We start from the raw sequence: 17,839 nt of genomic DNA on the forward strand, positions 1-17,839 counted from the left end.
TTCAAGTTTTAAATATTCATCAAAAAGCTTTGAAGAGATCGCATCACCTGGTTTCAATGACTCCTAACCATCATATATATAAAGACGGTAATCTGTGTGTGTGTGTGTGGGTGGGTGTGTGTGTGTGGGTGTGTGTGTGGGTGTGTGTGTGTGTGGGTGGGTGTGTGTGTGTGTCCTAACTCTCGCCGAACATAATGAACGAATCGATAAAAATCGATTAATTCATTTTTCGACGAGACGACTTTGTCGCGACTCGAACCGATCACCCCAAATAGCCTGAATATGGGTCTAAATTGAGCTAATGGTCTCGGACATCACGCCAAATCCAATTTTTCATTTCGCCTTTTTGTTTAAACATTAATTGAAATATTCCTTCTCGCCATATAAAAATACGTAATTTTAATAATTTCATTTAGCGAGGTTTTGAACCATTTTTTATGTATTTATTTTCAATTAAATTATTGTAACGTTACATAGAGAGACGCCCCGTAGACCGGTGACGTCATGGTGACGCCGACCAATGGTGGAGTCGGGCGTTGCGGCCAATGGCTGCACCCGACTCCTTGACCAATGACTATACATGTTTACGTGTCATAACGTGTATGCGCTGAGTGCTGAATATTTATAAGTATGGTGCGCTCTCGAACGGTGGCATTCGGATCCTGACCTCTACCGGACGAGCAGCAATAAAGAGTTGGAACCTGCCTGCGTGTTTTCTTGTACCTCGACCTGACTCCACTTACCTCTGAATACTCTTCATTATAATTATAATTTAAATTATTTATATTTTGAAGATATTCGAGAAAAAAATTGATTTCATTCACCGCGGGCGCCGGGAATCGAACCTCGGACCCTCCGATCCAAACGCATTGGCGCTCACGAGCTCGCGTCGCATGCCATATCCTCGCCCAGAATACGTGTTGTAAATACACATCATATGTATATGCACGTAATTTGTTATGTGTGATAATAATATTCAACGTTACGAGGTCAATGACCGTTTGTGTATAATCGGAAAATATTACATTTTGTTAACGTTAACTTTAAGAATTGAAAATTATTACAAATAAAGAATTGAAAACTATCTATGAGAGTCTACGAAAATAACGGTTCCGGTTACGGATTTTTTTTTTAATTTTATACGGGTATATAATAATTTTATACCCATGCGATGATATTTCATCGGGCTATTCACTAGTAGATATATAATACACATAGATCCGCCCTCACGCTTTATACTGGTCTCCCTTTTAGCGCATGCAAAATACATGGCGCATGCACAGTTTCTCTCAGTATGTAGGTAAGTACCGATGCGTCGTAGGAAAAAAACATTTTTTTTCCCAACTTCCCCGCTAGTTAAACTCCCCGCACTCCTCAGTTAGTGAAGACAAGATCTCCGACCAAAATCACACGTCAGGGCCCATCTAGTGTATTATACATCAATGCTCCTAACCACTTACATACAAAGTTAAATTTAGATCAAACGAAAAACACTCGGATACTGTTAATTTCATATCAAATTCAACGTCAACATTAACCAGCAGCTTGGACTAGTGGTTAGCATATACGCTTTCGAACATAGTGGTCACGGGTTCGAGTCCTGACTGGCTGCTGCTGGCCAGACCTTGGTTTGTGACTTCAGGTCAATTGTTTCCTATCAGAGTTTGCCAATTTATCCGATTTTCATTGAAAAGGTTCCAACAAAATGGCAATCTTTGCCCATTTCTCGCAATTTTGGAGCTTTCGGCATCTCGAATTTCGCTAATTCGTACAAAAATGCTGCAAAATTGTCCATAAATATATTTTATCATATAAAAATAAAAACAAAATTCATTGTACATATTCTACTTGTTAATAGACAAAAAAAATATGTTTGTATATTTATGCGCTATGCAAATCTACAGTTTTCAACTTTGAATCAGACCACCGAATCTGGAAAAAGCACCTTAATTAAAACTTAAATTACTTCGACCATTTCGATGGATGATTGAAAAAATAATTATAATAATACAATAAGAAGAAATTTCAACCATGTTTCTATGAATTTATTAAAATACATCAAATATGGTCCTTATCAAACTACGAGCAAAATTTAATATCTTAAAATAAAATTATTATTATTTTGTACTTAAGCAATTTGAGGTAATTTTTAACCACAATTCTAGCTTAATAATAGCACACTAACACGTCACGACTGTGGAAAATCAATCCGTAAATAACCCCCCCCCCCCTTCCCTAATTAGCATATAAATTATTTGAGAAAAATATGGCCCACCGATTAAATTAAACCTACGAAGAGTGTTACATATTGAAGATATAAAAGAGATTAATTTATTATGCCTATGTATTATTGTATACAGTAAATACTTTAGTAGAATAATGTATATAGTCGATAAAATAATAATACCCGATTTATTATTTATAGATTAAAATTAACCAAAATCCGGAAATGAGTCACACTCCTAAGAAAAAATACAGGACGTAAAATGTGACGTTAATACATAAATGAATACGCTGATAAAATTCCCATTAAATTCATATGACTTAATTAGATACATTTTCCGTGAATCATTCGTAAATTCACGGCAATTTTATATTGTGGTATAAATAAAACTGTAGTCATTGGATAATGACGCGTTAGTGTAGGGTGACCATATTTCCCTTGCGCGTGACGCGTTATAGGGTGACCATTTTCGAGTCTTCATCAACAATTTGTGTACATGGAAAAAAGAAACAAGATTCATATCAGTGGCGTGCGGTAAAATTCTCTCTCTTTTTGTCGTACAGCCTTACTTAATGTGCGCGAGCAGGATACAAGAGGAACAGGCTGTTCCTCTTGTATCCTGCCCGTGTATATATATATATATATATATATATATATATATATATATATATATATATATATATATATATATATATATATATACATATAATATATAACCAACAAGTGACCATAACAACACGCATCCGGTCTCTCCCATGCATACCACACACACTCTATCTCGGCTCGTTTAAAAATCATTCCTACATTTCGGTCATTCCTGACTGTCATTCGCCCTCGGATGACATTCTTCGTCTTTTATATTTTTACAGCATTTCATCTCACATTCTTTTACATTTCATCTTCTACTCTATACAATGTATCATCTTACATTCTTTTAAAACATTTCCTCTATCATCCTCAACAATGTTTCATCTCACATTCTTTTAAAACATTTCCTCTATCATCCTCAACAATGTTTCATCTTCCATTCCATAAAATCATCTTATATTCTTCTAAACATGCTTTCAATTGTCACAATTACAATTTACATTTACATCACAATTACAATCATCATCACAACTACATTTCAATACACTTATACATCAATCATTTTACAATTTACATAACAATTACAATTATAACAAATTAATCGTTACACATTTCACTACAAATCAATTTTTACATTTCAATACAATTCAATCTTCAATAAAGTTACACATCACAATCATCACAATTAAAATTTAAAATTATTTCAAGCAATACAAAACAGAAAGGTATCACAATTACAATTTAAAATTATTACAAGCAATACAAAACATTAAAATCAATACCTTTACAATGACAAGTTAAATCTTTACATCGGAAACCATCACATTTTAAAACATTACTAGAATTAGCAATAAAAGATTAAAAAAATACCTTTACAATGACAAAAGTTAAATCTTTACATCGGAAACAATCACATTTTAAAACATTACTAGAATTACATTTCAATACAGTTATCTTATATTCTTCTAAGCATGTAACCAAATTAAAACATGATTCAATATCCAAAGCACTTCCCAAAAAATACTAGAATAAGCAATAAAACATTACACTTTTCAATCATCAAATTACAAGTAAGGCTTAACTAAAAACCCTCCAGGTATTTCACTTCTTCTCTAATTCACTAACGCACACTTCACTTCCATCGGTACAACTTAAATACTATCCAATGCCTGCGGCGATTCTCCGTGACCGTCCGATGAACCCGCCGTCACCCCACAGATTTTCTGCTAGTAATTTACCATAAATGAAGTCAACACATATTGGTTCTGGCTCACTGATACATCCAGTAAGTCTTTTCTCAATCCATGGTTCTATTTTCTTTTCCATTGAATTAACATCAATCCGACTACGACCGAGCTTGAAAGTGAATACAGTGTCTTTTGGTGTTGAAATTTTGACTGGGTCCCTTAATCCTTCTTGTGATTTAGCCATATCTTTCTCTTTGTCTTTATGTTTCTCGTTTTGTTTATTCTCATCTTCAGAATTCTTCAAATGACTATAATCCTTAGATCCTTTTCCAAATTGATCATCGGGTGGTTCATCTGTATTTGAAAATGATATGTCTCCGTAATCCAAAAGTCTTCTTCTTTGCAAACCATCACCGTCCATACTTCCATCAGCCAGGTTCACACCTCCATCAGCCATGTTCGCATCGTCCTGTTCATTATTGGAAACAATGAGTTCTCTTTGAGCAGACATCTCTCGTGAAGCCCGTTGCTGCAAAGGTCTTTTGTGACATTTAAATTGTCTTTTACATGCCTGTTGCCACACTTCCTTACGATCCCTCATCTCTTGCTCTTTTTTTCTCTTCGGCAGACTCCGTTCTAAGTTAACCTCCATCAAAACACACGGTTTATTAACAAATTTCACAACGGATTCTGTTATGGGGCTACCCAACAGGGCGGCACCCGGGTTACTGACTTCTTTTCTTATTTCTTCTTGTATTGGAATACTGACTGGTTCTCTTATTTCTTCTTGTAATTTAGTCATATCTTTTTCACTCGTGTCCACACCGTCCTCTTGTGTTGGAATACTGACTGGTTCTCTTATTTCTTCTTGTGATTTAGTCATATCTGTTTCACCCGTGTCTAGTCGCACTGAAGAAGCGTCTAAAGTAGTTTGAGACTGCGATGCTGCAGGCTGTGTACCATTTGACATATTTGGTGTTTCACCGGCCCCACTTGAATCGGAGTCAATGGGCTCTGCTTGAGCAAACAATTCTCGTTCTCTAAACACGAGCTCTTCATCGTCCCACTGGAACTCTTCTATCAGCTTCTGCTTCAAGATAGTCCATGATCTAATTATCCCTTCTGAGTCCAGGAACATTCTCGCTGTTCCTACGCAATATACTCTCCCGTAGACCATTTGCTGCAGGGGCGTCCAGTGGAAGAACTTCGCAAATTCTTCCATGCGCTCAATCCACTGGCTGATTGGCACACCGCCGATCCCGCCGGCTCGGCTCGTTTAAAAATCATTCCTACATATATATATATATATATATATATATATATATATATATATATATATATATATATATATATATATATATATATATATATATATATATATATATATATATATATATATATATATATATATATATATATATATATATATATATATATATATATATATATATATATATATATATATATATATATATATATATATAAATATTATATATATATATATATATATATATATATATATATATATATATATATATATATATATATATATACATATATATCAACCACAGCAACTAATCAAAACTGTCACCCCTATGGAAGTATCTAAATAAATAGATGACAATATATGTAAATCCTAAAAAGGCACCGGGACTATTCAAGAAACTTTCGAAAAATCATCATGCTAACATACTTATACTACAATGCATGCTTCCGACTCAAGCATGTGCCAGAGTGCTTCAAAACTGCTCAAATCATCATGTTGAAGAAACCAGAAAAGTCACCCGAAAAGTAACATCATACAGACCAATATCCTTGTTGCCTGCGATCTCTAAGCTATTCGAAAAACTATTATTAAAAAGACTCAAGCCCTTAATCGATATTCCCGACTTCCAATTTGGCTTTAGGTCGAAACATTCTACCATCGATCAAGTGCACCGTGTTATTTCAAAAATAGAGCAATCGCTAGAGGAAAAAAAGTATTGTCCGGCTGTATTTCTTGATGTCTCACAGGCCTTCGACAGGGTATGGCACGAAGGACTTATCCACAAAATCAGCAAGTCATTACCTGGAAATTATGTCAAATTACTGGAATCATACTTAACCGGACGTAAATTCAGAGTTGCTCATGAGGAGGCATTCTCTAACTTTTTCACTGCATCTGCAGGAGTACCACAGGGGAGCGTAATAGGGCGTATACTGTACCTGATATACACTGCTGACATCCCGACAAGCGAAGAGACATTCATTGGAACATTTGCAGATGACACAGTCATTATGTCATCGAGTGAGTCGCAGGCGGAAGCATTTGAACGCCTGCAGCGTGCACTGGACAAGATCAGCAAATGGACCAAGGACTGGAAAATGAAACTCAACGAGCTAAAATCAATGCAGGTCACATTTGCACTGCGATGAAATAGTGTCAGCATTCAGACTTTCATAAACGGAATCCAAGTTCCACAAGCTTTGTCAGCCAAATATTTAGGACTGCATCTTGACTCAAGGCTTACGTGGAGGCATCACATTAAAAAAAATAGAACAGATTCGAATGAAACAAAGAGAAATGCATTGGCTAATAGGAAGACACTCCAAATTAGACCTAAAATGCAAAAAACTGATATACCAGGCAATCGTGAAGCCAATATGGACATATGGCATACAACTGTGGGGATGCAGTAAGCCATCCAATATCGAAAAAATGCAAAGATGTCAAAACCAGTTTCTGAGGATTATCACCGATGCATATCGCTTCGTCACAAATGAAGAGATCCACAAGGACCTTAAAATCAAAAAAGTAAAAGAAGTCATCCGAGAATGCGCTGGGAGGCACGAGTTGAGACTGCACCGTCACCCTAACATAGAAGCGTTGCAGCTATTGGACACAACTCACCAGCAGAGGCGTTTAAAGCGAAAAAAGCTTCGCGAATTGGTGTTCTGAATGTGAGAGATTCAGAAGCCCAATTCACAATTTTGGGGACGGAGTGATGATTCCGTAGTGCCCGTACATGATCTGAAAGCAAAGATATCACTGGTGATGATTTAGCGGAAATCGATAAGATGGCACCAAAAAAATAAAAAATATATATATATATATATTACGACCGACCTAGCCCCCCCCCCCCCCCTAAAACCGGCACTGTATAGCCCTGAGCATTAGATAAGATAAACAGTTAAATATCATATCTATACCTATATAAGTAGTCGATCATTTGGAGCGAGAACGTTTTCGAAACCAGTCATTCTTGTCCAGTGCTAATAAGTATTGACACTTAATCTATAAACCATGGTTCTCCCAGCGGCGTTCCTCTTGACGCTGTTCATCAGCTTGGGACAGTCACAAACTGATTGTAAGTACAATTCATACATAATACACGTACAAATACATTACATGAAATGTGCACAAGCTAAATGCATGTCATATTTTAAACATAATCTATTTTTAAATTAAATATATTATTTTAATTTGAGCATAATATATTTCATGATATTCGTTAATATATAACACAATCGTCTGGTACAGGAATTGTATCGTCTTATCTAATCTAAACATTACATTTTTGTTATCTTTACCGTGCAAAGGTGTGAGAGTGTAAAAATACGAAAAATGTATGTAAGTACATCCATACATACATACATATGTGAAGTACATTTTTACAGTGTACATAAGGATATATGTATATACAGTGAAGTAGATTTTTTTATATTTGATAGCTGTATTTGTGCTTTACTTACTTTTTCCAATTAATCCTTGGGGTGTGGAGAATTCCACGAACCGATACTGATAACTGATAGATTGTACAATACATAGAGTGGTCATATCTAAAGAGAGCCCGTATAATAAAATTTTATTTATCATAACTTTTTAAATATAATATATTAAATATAAAAATAATAATTAAGACACAACTATGTACAATCACGAATATATACTATATTTTGCATAAAATAAAGTTAATTAACTACGACTAAGCCATTTTCATTATACATTTATAGTCGAGTCTATCGATTTCATAAGATTCTCAGCATTTATTGTAATGCTATTCAAACTTGTCGTATTTCAAACTATGGACATACATTCTTTGTGTTTAGCATGAGTATCAAATTATGAAAAATAATTTTTCAAAACAGGGTTTTTCCATATTTCAATTTAAATCTCAATTACAGTCATCAATTTTAAAATAAGAAGGCATGTTTCCTCGACTATATATGATATAATAGATAGATATGATAAACATCGCGATGTATACGATAAAAAGTAAATTATTCTTTTGAAATTAAGAAAATTTTGGATACGATTGAGAACCCCTGACATTTAAACTAATTCAATGACATCCACAATACATACGCTTTAAAAAGTAATTTTTTTCAATTTAAATGAGAAAATATTGGATACGGTTAAGAACCCCTAACATTTAAACTAATTCAACGAAACGAGTTCGAATCAGTCAAAATCTTGAGTTCGAATTTTCGCAAAACTTTATCTATTGTTACATATGTAGATAATACTTACCAAATAATAATTATATTAATCGAAAATTTATTTTTCGTAAATTATGTACGGGTCTACGTGACGAGACAGAATGTTAAATTACAGAAAACACAAATATCGGAAGGCAAAGATCGAAAATCAAAAGATCTTAAGTCGAAAGGTCAAAAAAAAAATGGTGCATGGTAAACGGTACATACTCAAGTACATACTCACTTAATTTGGGCGAGCAGGATACAACAAGAACAAGAGGAACATGCTTTTCCTCCCGTATTCTGCGCGCGCACATTAATACGGGAGGAAAAGCCTGTTCCTCTTGTTCCTGTTGTATCCTGCTCGCGCAAATTAAGTGAGTATGTACCGTTCACCATGCACCATTTTTTTTTTTTGATCTTTCGACTTGAGATCTTTTGATTTTCGATCTTTGCGTTTTCTGTCATTTAACATTCTGTCTCGTCACGGAGACAGAATATGTACATATGTATGCAGGAATCATTAAGTGTTACTAGAAGTTCATTTACATATAATCTACACAAATTAACTGTATAATTATTCTCAATCAATAATTATATTATATACATATGTATACATATATGTATCCCTATATAAATTATGTAAATTTGTAATTTTAGTTAAAGTATGTGGCCGGAAATTATCGACAGATTGTCAGTCTCTGGAAAGAGGAGACAGCGTAGTACAATGCACTGATACCACCGACAGGTATTACAAATATAAATTTGAAAAATACTTAAATAATTCATATCGTATGTACATTCTAATCGATTAAATAATCAATTTTTAGCATCGACTGTTTATTGAGAATGGAAGAGGGCAAAGCAGACTTTACTCTGTTGACCAGCGAAGAAGTGATGCTGGCAGCCATGACTAAGTCGGAATACTTTGATGTGTTGGCTAGTGTTAGGCAAGAAGAAAAAAGAAACCGTAATGATTTTTTTTTATATTTAATATTATTAATACAATTATTTGTAGTTGATGTATGTATATTCATGTGTTGTGAATAATTGTAGAAAAGTATGCTTTCCAATCTGTCGCTCTGGTGAAGAACAGCCACATCGGAGGATTAGCAGGATTGAAGGGTGGCCGTCTGTGTCATCCGGGCTACGGTAAAGCTAAGGAACAATTGTGGTCAGATCGTGTGCTGAAATATTTCGAAAAAAAGGTGTTTATTTATTTCTATATTATATATGTAATTCACATAAATCTACATGTTTATACGTAATGTGTACAATTCTAGACCGCTATACTAAGATGAAACAAATTTTGCATAGTAAACATTTAAAATAATTAAATGCTTAAATTAAAAAAAAAAACAAACAAACTCATTATAATTAATAATAATTGAATATTAACTGAATATTTATTTATAATCTGGCTGATGAATTGATCATTGCAAATTTTAGTATATGATATGTATATGATAGACGAACTGTGGATACTCATATTTTTTATTTTATTTAACACATTCAGCCCGGCGCATGATTTCATACATTTGCCCGTGTGGCGGCACTGTCACGCGTATCGGCACCCAATTACGCGTGACGGCATGTAATCACTTTATATAATGAGTTGTCCCTAAATCATTAGAATTTTATAGGAATTTTAGTGTTGGGGTGCTCAATGAAGTGGAACCGTAAAATTATAGTCTGCTATAGCAGTATCCGCGTGGCCACCGGTGGTACACGCCGGGTTGAACGTGTCAAGGAAAACCAACAGTCTTAATATCCAAACAGAACAAATAATAAAGTACATAACGAAAGACCAATTATAGGTTTCCGCTGGTAGTAATAAACTAAAGCATACACGTAATCATACATGAAATTTCAAATAAACATAAGAAAAAACATAGAAATTAAATTAAAAGATTATTCAAAAAATGATTTAACTATTGCTCGCCTTGCTTGCTCATGCGTATTATCAAAAATATCAAGGTTATGATCTATCGCTAATCGAATAAAGGTTTTATTTGATCGCTACATAAAAGAGTTTTGTCTATAATTAGAGCTCGCATACGGAATTGCAATTTGGGGCATAGGTACGCAACGATCTGCTCGGTATTTTTAAATATATTTTAGATAGGAGTAACGGACAATCGATTAACACATTCAGCCCGGCGCATGATTTCATACATTTGCCCATGTGGCGACACTGTCACGCGTATCGGCACCCAATTACGCGTGACGGCATTTCTCTTCTATGCTGGAGTGGAAGAATGTGATGATTTTTACATAAATTTAAGTAATTATTGGAATGATATTGTATATCTTTAGTACGATAACAAAGGTAGCGAATAAATTACTTTTGAACGTTCTCAATTCTATCAATGTAGGTAGCATATCTCGGATTCCACACCTGAGACGCATATTCTAAATTACTTCGAACGAAGGCACAATATAATATTTTGATGGATTTTAAACATTTAAAATCTGTAGAAATACGTAAGATAAATCCTTATGACCGAAACGCCTTCGTAGTGTCTAAATAGCAAATGATATATGGCATATCATTTGCTATTTAGGTTCTTTATTATCTAAAAGGTTCTTTAAATTTTAGACGGCGAGTGCTTCGCGTGATTGCCAACCAAATTCGGAGAGTTCAGCTGAAGACGACGGAAATGATTTGGTGAATTTCTTCACAAGCGCTTGCCGTCCCGGACCTTGGGTAGTAGACCCCGCTGAAGACAAAAAGTTAAGTATGTAAAACAATCTAAAAATGGTTCAGTATTTCAGAAAAGCAAATTAACAATATTTCTTACCCTAATAGAGGACAAATTCCCGTCTCTTTGTTCATTGTGTACGTCGAACGGAAGACCAGACTGCGACGGATACCGTTACTTCGAACCAAGAGCTGTAGCCGGAGCTGGAGTCAACAGCCACTTATCGGCCATCGAATGTTTAACATCACAAAGAGGAACCGTGGCTTATGTAGCTTATCATCATGTCAATGAATATTTCAAGGTAAAATTTGAGTGAAATATTTTAGCGTATGGAGTAGGGATCCCAAATATTCGTCGAATTCAACTATTCGAATATTCGAATATATTCGAAAATTAAAAAAAATATATACATATGTACTAAGCATAAATTACATTATATTTATATATGTAATATATTACAATTAATACATAATTTTAAGAAAATTAAAAGAACATATAAAACTAAAATACACACACATAAAATATAAGATAAAAATTTATAAACTCTTTCTGTTGTTATTAAAGATGCACTATTTTTGGTTAATTCTTTGATTGCGGTTTCAACGGACGTATGAACATCAATAAAAATATCAATTTCATTCTTAGAAACAGTATTGAAATTATATTCTTTTCGTGTTTAGCACTTTCGTAAACTTGAATAAATCGTCTTATCATAGTTGCCATTCAATTCCACCTCGTTTTTACATCCAATAATAATTTCAATTTTTTATTTTCTTTTTTTCATTATGATTTCTTCTAAAAATGTATATTTCGCCGGTGACTTCTTAAATATTCGTATTATTTTATTATTATCGATCGAAAAGTGATTTTCTTCAAACATTTCTGTATTTAATGAATAAAAACCCGTTTCTTCACATGTAGACATTTCATCTTCCTCATTATCTTCATTTTCATCACAATTATCCCCTATACATATTTAATTTTCTTCACATACGTCGGCTTCTTCGTCATCACTCATATTGATTTTGTGTATATATTTTATAAAAAAATATATACACGAATAATATTCGAATAGTTGATGAAATATTCGATAACGAATGGCTGAAAAATCAGACGAATAATTCGAATACTGAAATATTCGAATATTCGATTGGGATCCCTAGTATGGAGCACCTATTGAAAAATTATATATGTATAACATCGTTGTTGTCAGTTTTAGCTAAGTGAGCTAAAAAAATACACAAGTTTTATGTATATATGTATTTTTTTTATATTATTTTATTTTGTATATGCTATACTTTATGATTATGGCATAATAGGGTTACCTAATAATACTGCAATGTTTTAAATTTTTCAATAAATGAATACAACAGCCGAACGCGATAGAAATTAACGACTATGCATTGTTGTGCGAAGACGGTACCCTTGTGGCTCTCAATACTGTATCCAATTCATTAGAAGCACCTTGCGCATGGATAAGTCAACCGTGGGGGGCTATAGTGTCCAGAAAGCAAGTCTCCACAGATTTATCCACAAACCTCAAAACTTGGCTGCCGCAAGGAAGGTCCAGCGGAAGCGATACTTGGCAAGCCAGTTTGGATGCAATTCTATTCAGAGAAAAGACTGAAGTGCTCGAATATCCTCTGAACCAAATAACACTCACCGATTATGTTGCTCCAGGTTTGTGTAAAAAACATTACCTAACATATATTCACCAATTGTGTATCATTACATAAGTAGCACCTCTTCTGATCATTATTATAATATTTGCAAAAACATACATGAATTAATTCTACTAGTAAAGATACAATTTAATTGAATGTTTTTCTAACATGAAAAATTTAGGTCCCATGGCCACTTGGATTCCCATACATTGCATATTCCTACGACTCTATTTTAAATATTCTGATTTATACAAATTATACAAGCAATGGTGAACCTTTAGGGCTCAGGTCCCATTGAAAAAAGCAACTTAAATAAAACCTTGCAAAGAAAAATATTTCTCAGCGAGAAAAAAGACCTGCTTTCACCAATTCTCGTTAAATGAACTCTCTGTTTCTATACTTGAATATAATTCGTCATCGATTTTGAATAAGATTAATGATTTTATGTTTATTACAGCTATATGCATATATATATATATATATATATATATATATATATATATATATATATATATATATATATATATATATATATATATATATATATATATATATATAACATGTATGTACAATTCTAGGTCGCCCCGTACCACCTATTGAAGTAAAACAATGTCACGATGCTGTGAAATGGTGCACCGTCAACGCAATGGAACACCACAAATGTTCATGGATTCAAGCAGCAGCGAGCACCCTTGGCATGCAACCCAACATCCAGTGCGTCCAAGGTGTATCCCACTTGGATTGCCTGGAAAAAGTGAGACAGGGCGGAGCCGATTTTCTCAGCATAGATTCCAACTTGGGCTTCTTGGCTAGAAAGTAAATCTCCAAAACAGTCAATACTCATATAATACGTTGCATTGTTACAAACGCTCAATATGTTGCAGGTATTATAATGTGACTGCAATTCTGTACCACGAAACATCCAAAGCAATGTCTTCCAAAGTGTTTGCACTCATCAAAGAATCGTCTAAGAATCAAATAACCCGCTTTGAAAACTTAAAGGACAAGAACGCTTGCTTCCCGGAGTACGGTGGCATTGGTTAGTGATCATTTCTCAAGTCAAATATCACATATAATAACAAAAAATCACTTAAAAATTTACATATAAGACCGATCATACAATACATCATACTAGAGGTAGGATAGTCACAGTGCTATCCATTGTTCGGCAAACCTTTAACAATGCATTTACAACCTTTGAACAATACACGGCCCCCTCAGGCTCCGGTGACTAATCATAACAAATTGTTTATTTTAACCTTTTCATTCTATGCATATGTGATAGCAGGTCAGAAATATATGTAGATTTATGTATTATTGCTTCTTTGTTAAAATTGTATTAATTATACAAAATCATTTCAACCCATAGATATAGAATAACATAGATAAGCCAGTACGTACATTTTTGGTCGGAGATGTTGTCGCCACCAACTGAGAGGTGGGGGGGGGGGGTTTAACTAGCGGGGAAGTGGTGAAAAAAAAGGTCGATGCTGTGGTCAGCAACCAGTTTATGTACATATGTACATGCACTGAAGTTTTATTTTATTTATAACCTTATTTTATTGGACACTCCGCGTGACAGTAAACATAACTAATGAAGCCATATTAAGAAACAAATATTTAGCTATACACACTATATTAAACTACAAATGTATGTTACTATAATAAAACCATCATTAACTATTACAATATTTAAACATTAGTAACTTCCACAAAGACCAATTTTAAAGCTGACACTTTAATATTTAATCCATTGTTTGTAGTTTTAAACTTAATGTATATGTATTTAAACGTAATGAATTTAGAGACATCTGTGGCAGAGGTTGTCGACCGCTGTTCAATCACTGCATACAAAACTACATACATCGCGCCGATATTTCATTATATGTTAAAATACTACTATAATTGAAGACATTATATATTAATTCTTACATATGATATGTGATGCCATCCGCCTTTTTATGTTTTCTTGAGTAATTGTAACACAATTTCACTGAACACGTTGGCATTTTCGAAAAATGTCAATCCACCTTCCTACTTAGAAGCTAACTAGCTACTGAGAGAGAGTGTGCATGATCTGTAATTTTTTTTTTTGTTTGTGCATGGTCCAACAGGGTGATCGGCTTAGAGCGTAAGGGCGTATCTATGGTATTCTATATCTATGTTTCAACCTTTAATTCATGTATTATATGTATATCGGTTTAAATTTGTGCGCTAAATACAAATCAAATGGTGAAAATTTTCCAATATAAAAATGTCTCTCTTAAGGTTGGGTCGCTTTCATGAGAACGGCCCACGAGCGCCGAGTGATCAGCTCCAACGAGTGCGACTACGCCAGTGAAGTAGTGAACTTCTTTAGTGCTTCTTGCGCACCAGGTGCTGCTGACTCCGCTCACTACCCGTCGAAGGCAGCTGACCCGGCAAAACTGTGCACAGCATGTACAGGATTTTCACCACGGGGCGGCAACGAACAGGGCATCGTCCAACGAGGTACTTTCCTCGGTCCACCACAAGGTATGCACTCTCTTGAAGACGTAACATAAACATGTTTCAATGCAAATAATGCAGATTTAAAATGTCCACAGTGTGTCCCGCTGATTCATCCAACAAGTTCTACGGCAACAAAGGGGCTTTGGTGTGCTTGGCTGAGGTTGATTCACACGTGGCGTTCCTCGAAGGACAAAATCTCAAGAGTAATTATTATTATCCATACACATATGTACATATGCGATCACTTTCATTTTGTTGAATTTCCTCTCACTAAATCATTTTCAATTCTACCATTCTTAAAAACAGTTACCTGAAAGAAATTAAGTCATTTCGTACTATACTATACTCAGTGGCGTAACTAGAAAAATTGGGGCCGCATGCAAATGTTAGCAAAAGGCCCCCCATTTAGCATTTTTTTTATTAAAATTAAATTGACAATCAACTCACGTAATTTAACACATTCAGCCCGGCGCATGATTTCATACATTTGCCCGTGTGGCGGCACTGTCACGCGTATCGGCACCCAATTACGCGTGACGGCATTAGATCACTTTATATAATGAGTTGTCCCTAAATCTTTAGAATTTTAGTGTTGGGGTGCTCAATGAAGTGGAGCCGTAAAATTATAGTCTACTATAGCACTATCCGCGTGGCCACCGGTGGTACACGCCGGGTTGAACGCGTTAAATGTTCTTTTTCCTCGCCTTGAAAGTAGTAAATTCTGCAATTACATCTTTCAGTGACATTTTAGAAGCTTCTTCATTTTCAATTGATAATACTGCTAATTCACTGAGCCTGAGTTGAAATAACAAAAAGGCCGTGTATATTTCAGCGAATTCTCAGATCATAGAATTATATTGTGAAAATAATAAAAATAAATATAACTTGAATAAATTGAAAATCGAATAAATCATTATTTAAAAAAAATTGGGAATAATTTAAAGAAAATTTTTACGACTTCTAAGCTTTTTTTTGTTGAAAAATGTCCTGTGTTGACCTGTTTTCGAGGCAAGTGTCTTCGGTACACGTGTGGTTTACAGCTATGGAGTCGTGTGCCACGCGTAAACGACTTTTTCAGACATTTGTTACGGTTGCCTGATAACATCACTGTCGGGTTTCGTTCGTTTTACGATCAAGCGATGAACTCTTTCTTATGGAATGGTCAAAGGGGACGTTGCCCTTGAGTTATGCATGTTTGTACAGGATCGATGTTGAGATGACTGGTTTTGATATAATAGCACAAGTCGTGCTAGATTCCTACAGTATCTAAAAAAAAAACAATGTGCCAAGTTCCTTGCTGTGTATTTTCGCCCAAAGAACCGTTAAAAACCCTAGATAAGATATTCTGACCAATGGAATGGCGTATTTTAAGCTTATCTTTAGAGCTTTTCGACCAATAGTAATCGAGACTAAAAATTTGTCTATGGCAGACTACTAAAAAAATATAGTTTTTGTTTTTGGTGTTCGAATTTGATTTTGTTTCAACCAAGTTATCAGATTCAAAAGAGATTCGCAAACATGATAAGTTACAAATTCAACTAAAACTAAATAATCTTTAATAACGGTTCATTAGCCATGAATTTAATATCAAAATTAAAAATTGGACAATTTTTCTATTCATCAGCACTGTACTATCTCTTAGTGAAAATTTCGTATTTAAATGAGTTTTTTATATTTAACATATTATTTAACTTCTAGGGCATATAAAACAGCTCAGCGTCCAGCCTGAGAACTTCCGTGTGATGTGCAGAAACGGATCCTTGGCTGGATATCCAGGATTTGATGTTGACGATGAGTGCGCATTGTCAGTGACTATCGACAGCGAGATAGTGGCCAAAAGGTACAAATATTCCCTATACAAATTCATACCATTGCATACTCGGAATGTTCGTTTTGAATTATTATACCTTTCCCTTTTTCAGAGGTGACCGAAACACAAAGAACCTTCAGTTGTTACTACAAGAGATTGACAATTGGTTCGGTTACAACTCCGGCTCATTCAAGTTAATTAACTTGGAAGCGTTTTCGCCATTCAATGGAACGAAAGATCTACTATTTAAGGTATATATATTTTTAATACACCTATTTATATAAAAATGCGGAGTACATACTCGTTTTATATACATATATTTACATTTTGTAGGACTCTACTGTTGGTTTGGCGACATCGCTGTCCGAAAACAAACTCGTTTTCAACTACATAGATCTATTCAAGCATGTGGAAACGTGCACCGGGGGGGCGATGAACGTGGTGCTGCCGTCCATCCTCACTTTAATAATGGTGTTTGTGACAACAAAAATTTTACAATCATCGTAGAATGAATGATGCTATATTTTCTTTTTTTTATATATTTTTTATGAAAATTAAACACGTGAATTATTATTAAAAACTTTTTTAATTGTATGTATGAACTTAAAAAATATTCATGTCAAAGGTTTGTTTGTACTCATAACTTTAAATAAAAATATATAAAATTAATGACATTTCATTTGTTCTATAAATTGAATGAAGTGTAAATAAAAAAA

At 34.4% G+C, this 17,839-nt stretch overlaps 2 protein-coding genes across 2 annotated transcripts in view; one reads left to right on the forward strand and one right to left on the reverse strand.

The window, feature by feature from the left end:
• Positions 1-17,839, reverse strand: part of LOC143913565 (transmembrane emp24 domain-containing protein 1-like) — a 138,479-nt gene that overhangs the window by 91,097 nt on the left and 29,543 nt on the right. The window lies entirely within an intron of this gene.
• On the forward strand, positions 7,164-17,832 carry LOC143913479 (transferrin-like). Its single transcript, XM_077433308.1, has 14 exons — positions 7,164-7,346; positions 9,118-9,205; positions 9,288-9,427; positions 9,514-9,665; positions 11,057-11,195; positions 11,267-11,460; positions 12,533-12,839; positions 13,402-13,639; positions 13,708-13,862; positions 15,092-15,337; positions 15,409-15,516; positions 17,012-17,153; positions 17,236-17,374; positions 17,457-17,832. The coding sequence occupies exons 1-14, from the start codon at positions 7,283-7,285 to the stop codon at positions 17,628-17,630; spliced, it is 2,286 nt and encodes a 761-aa protein (XP_077289434.1). The 5' UTR covers positions 7,164-7,282; the 3' UTR covers positions 17,631-17,832.

This window comes from Arctopsyche grandis, chromosome 6, assembly GCF_051622035.1.
Source record: "Arctopsyche grandis isolate Sample6627 chromosome 6, ASM5162203v2, whole genome shotgun sequence".
NCBI lineage: Eukaryota > Metazoa > Arthropoda > Insecta > Trichoptera > Hydropsychidae > Arctopsyche > Arctopsyche grandis.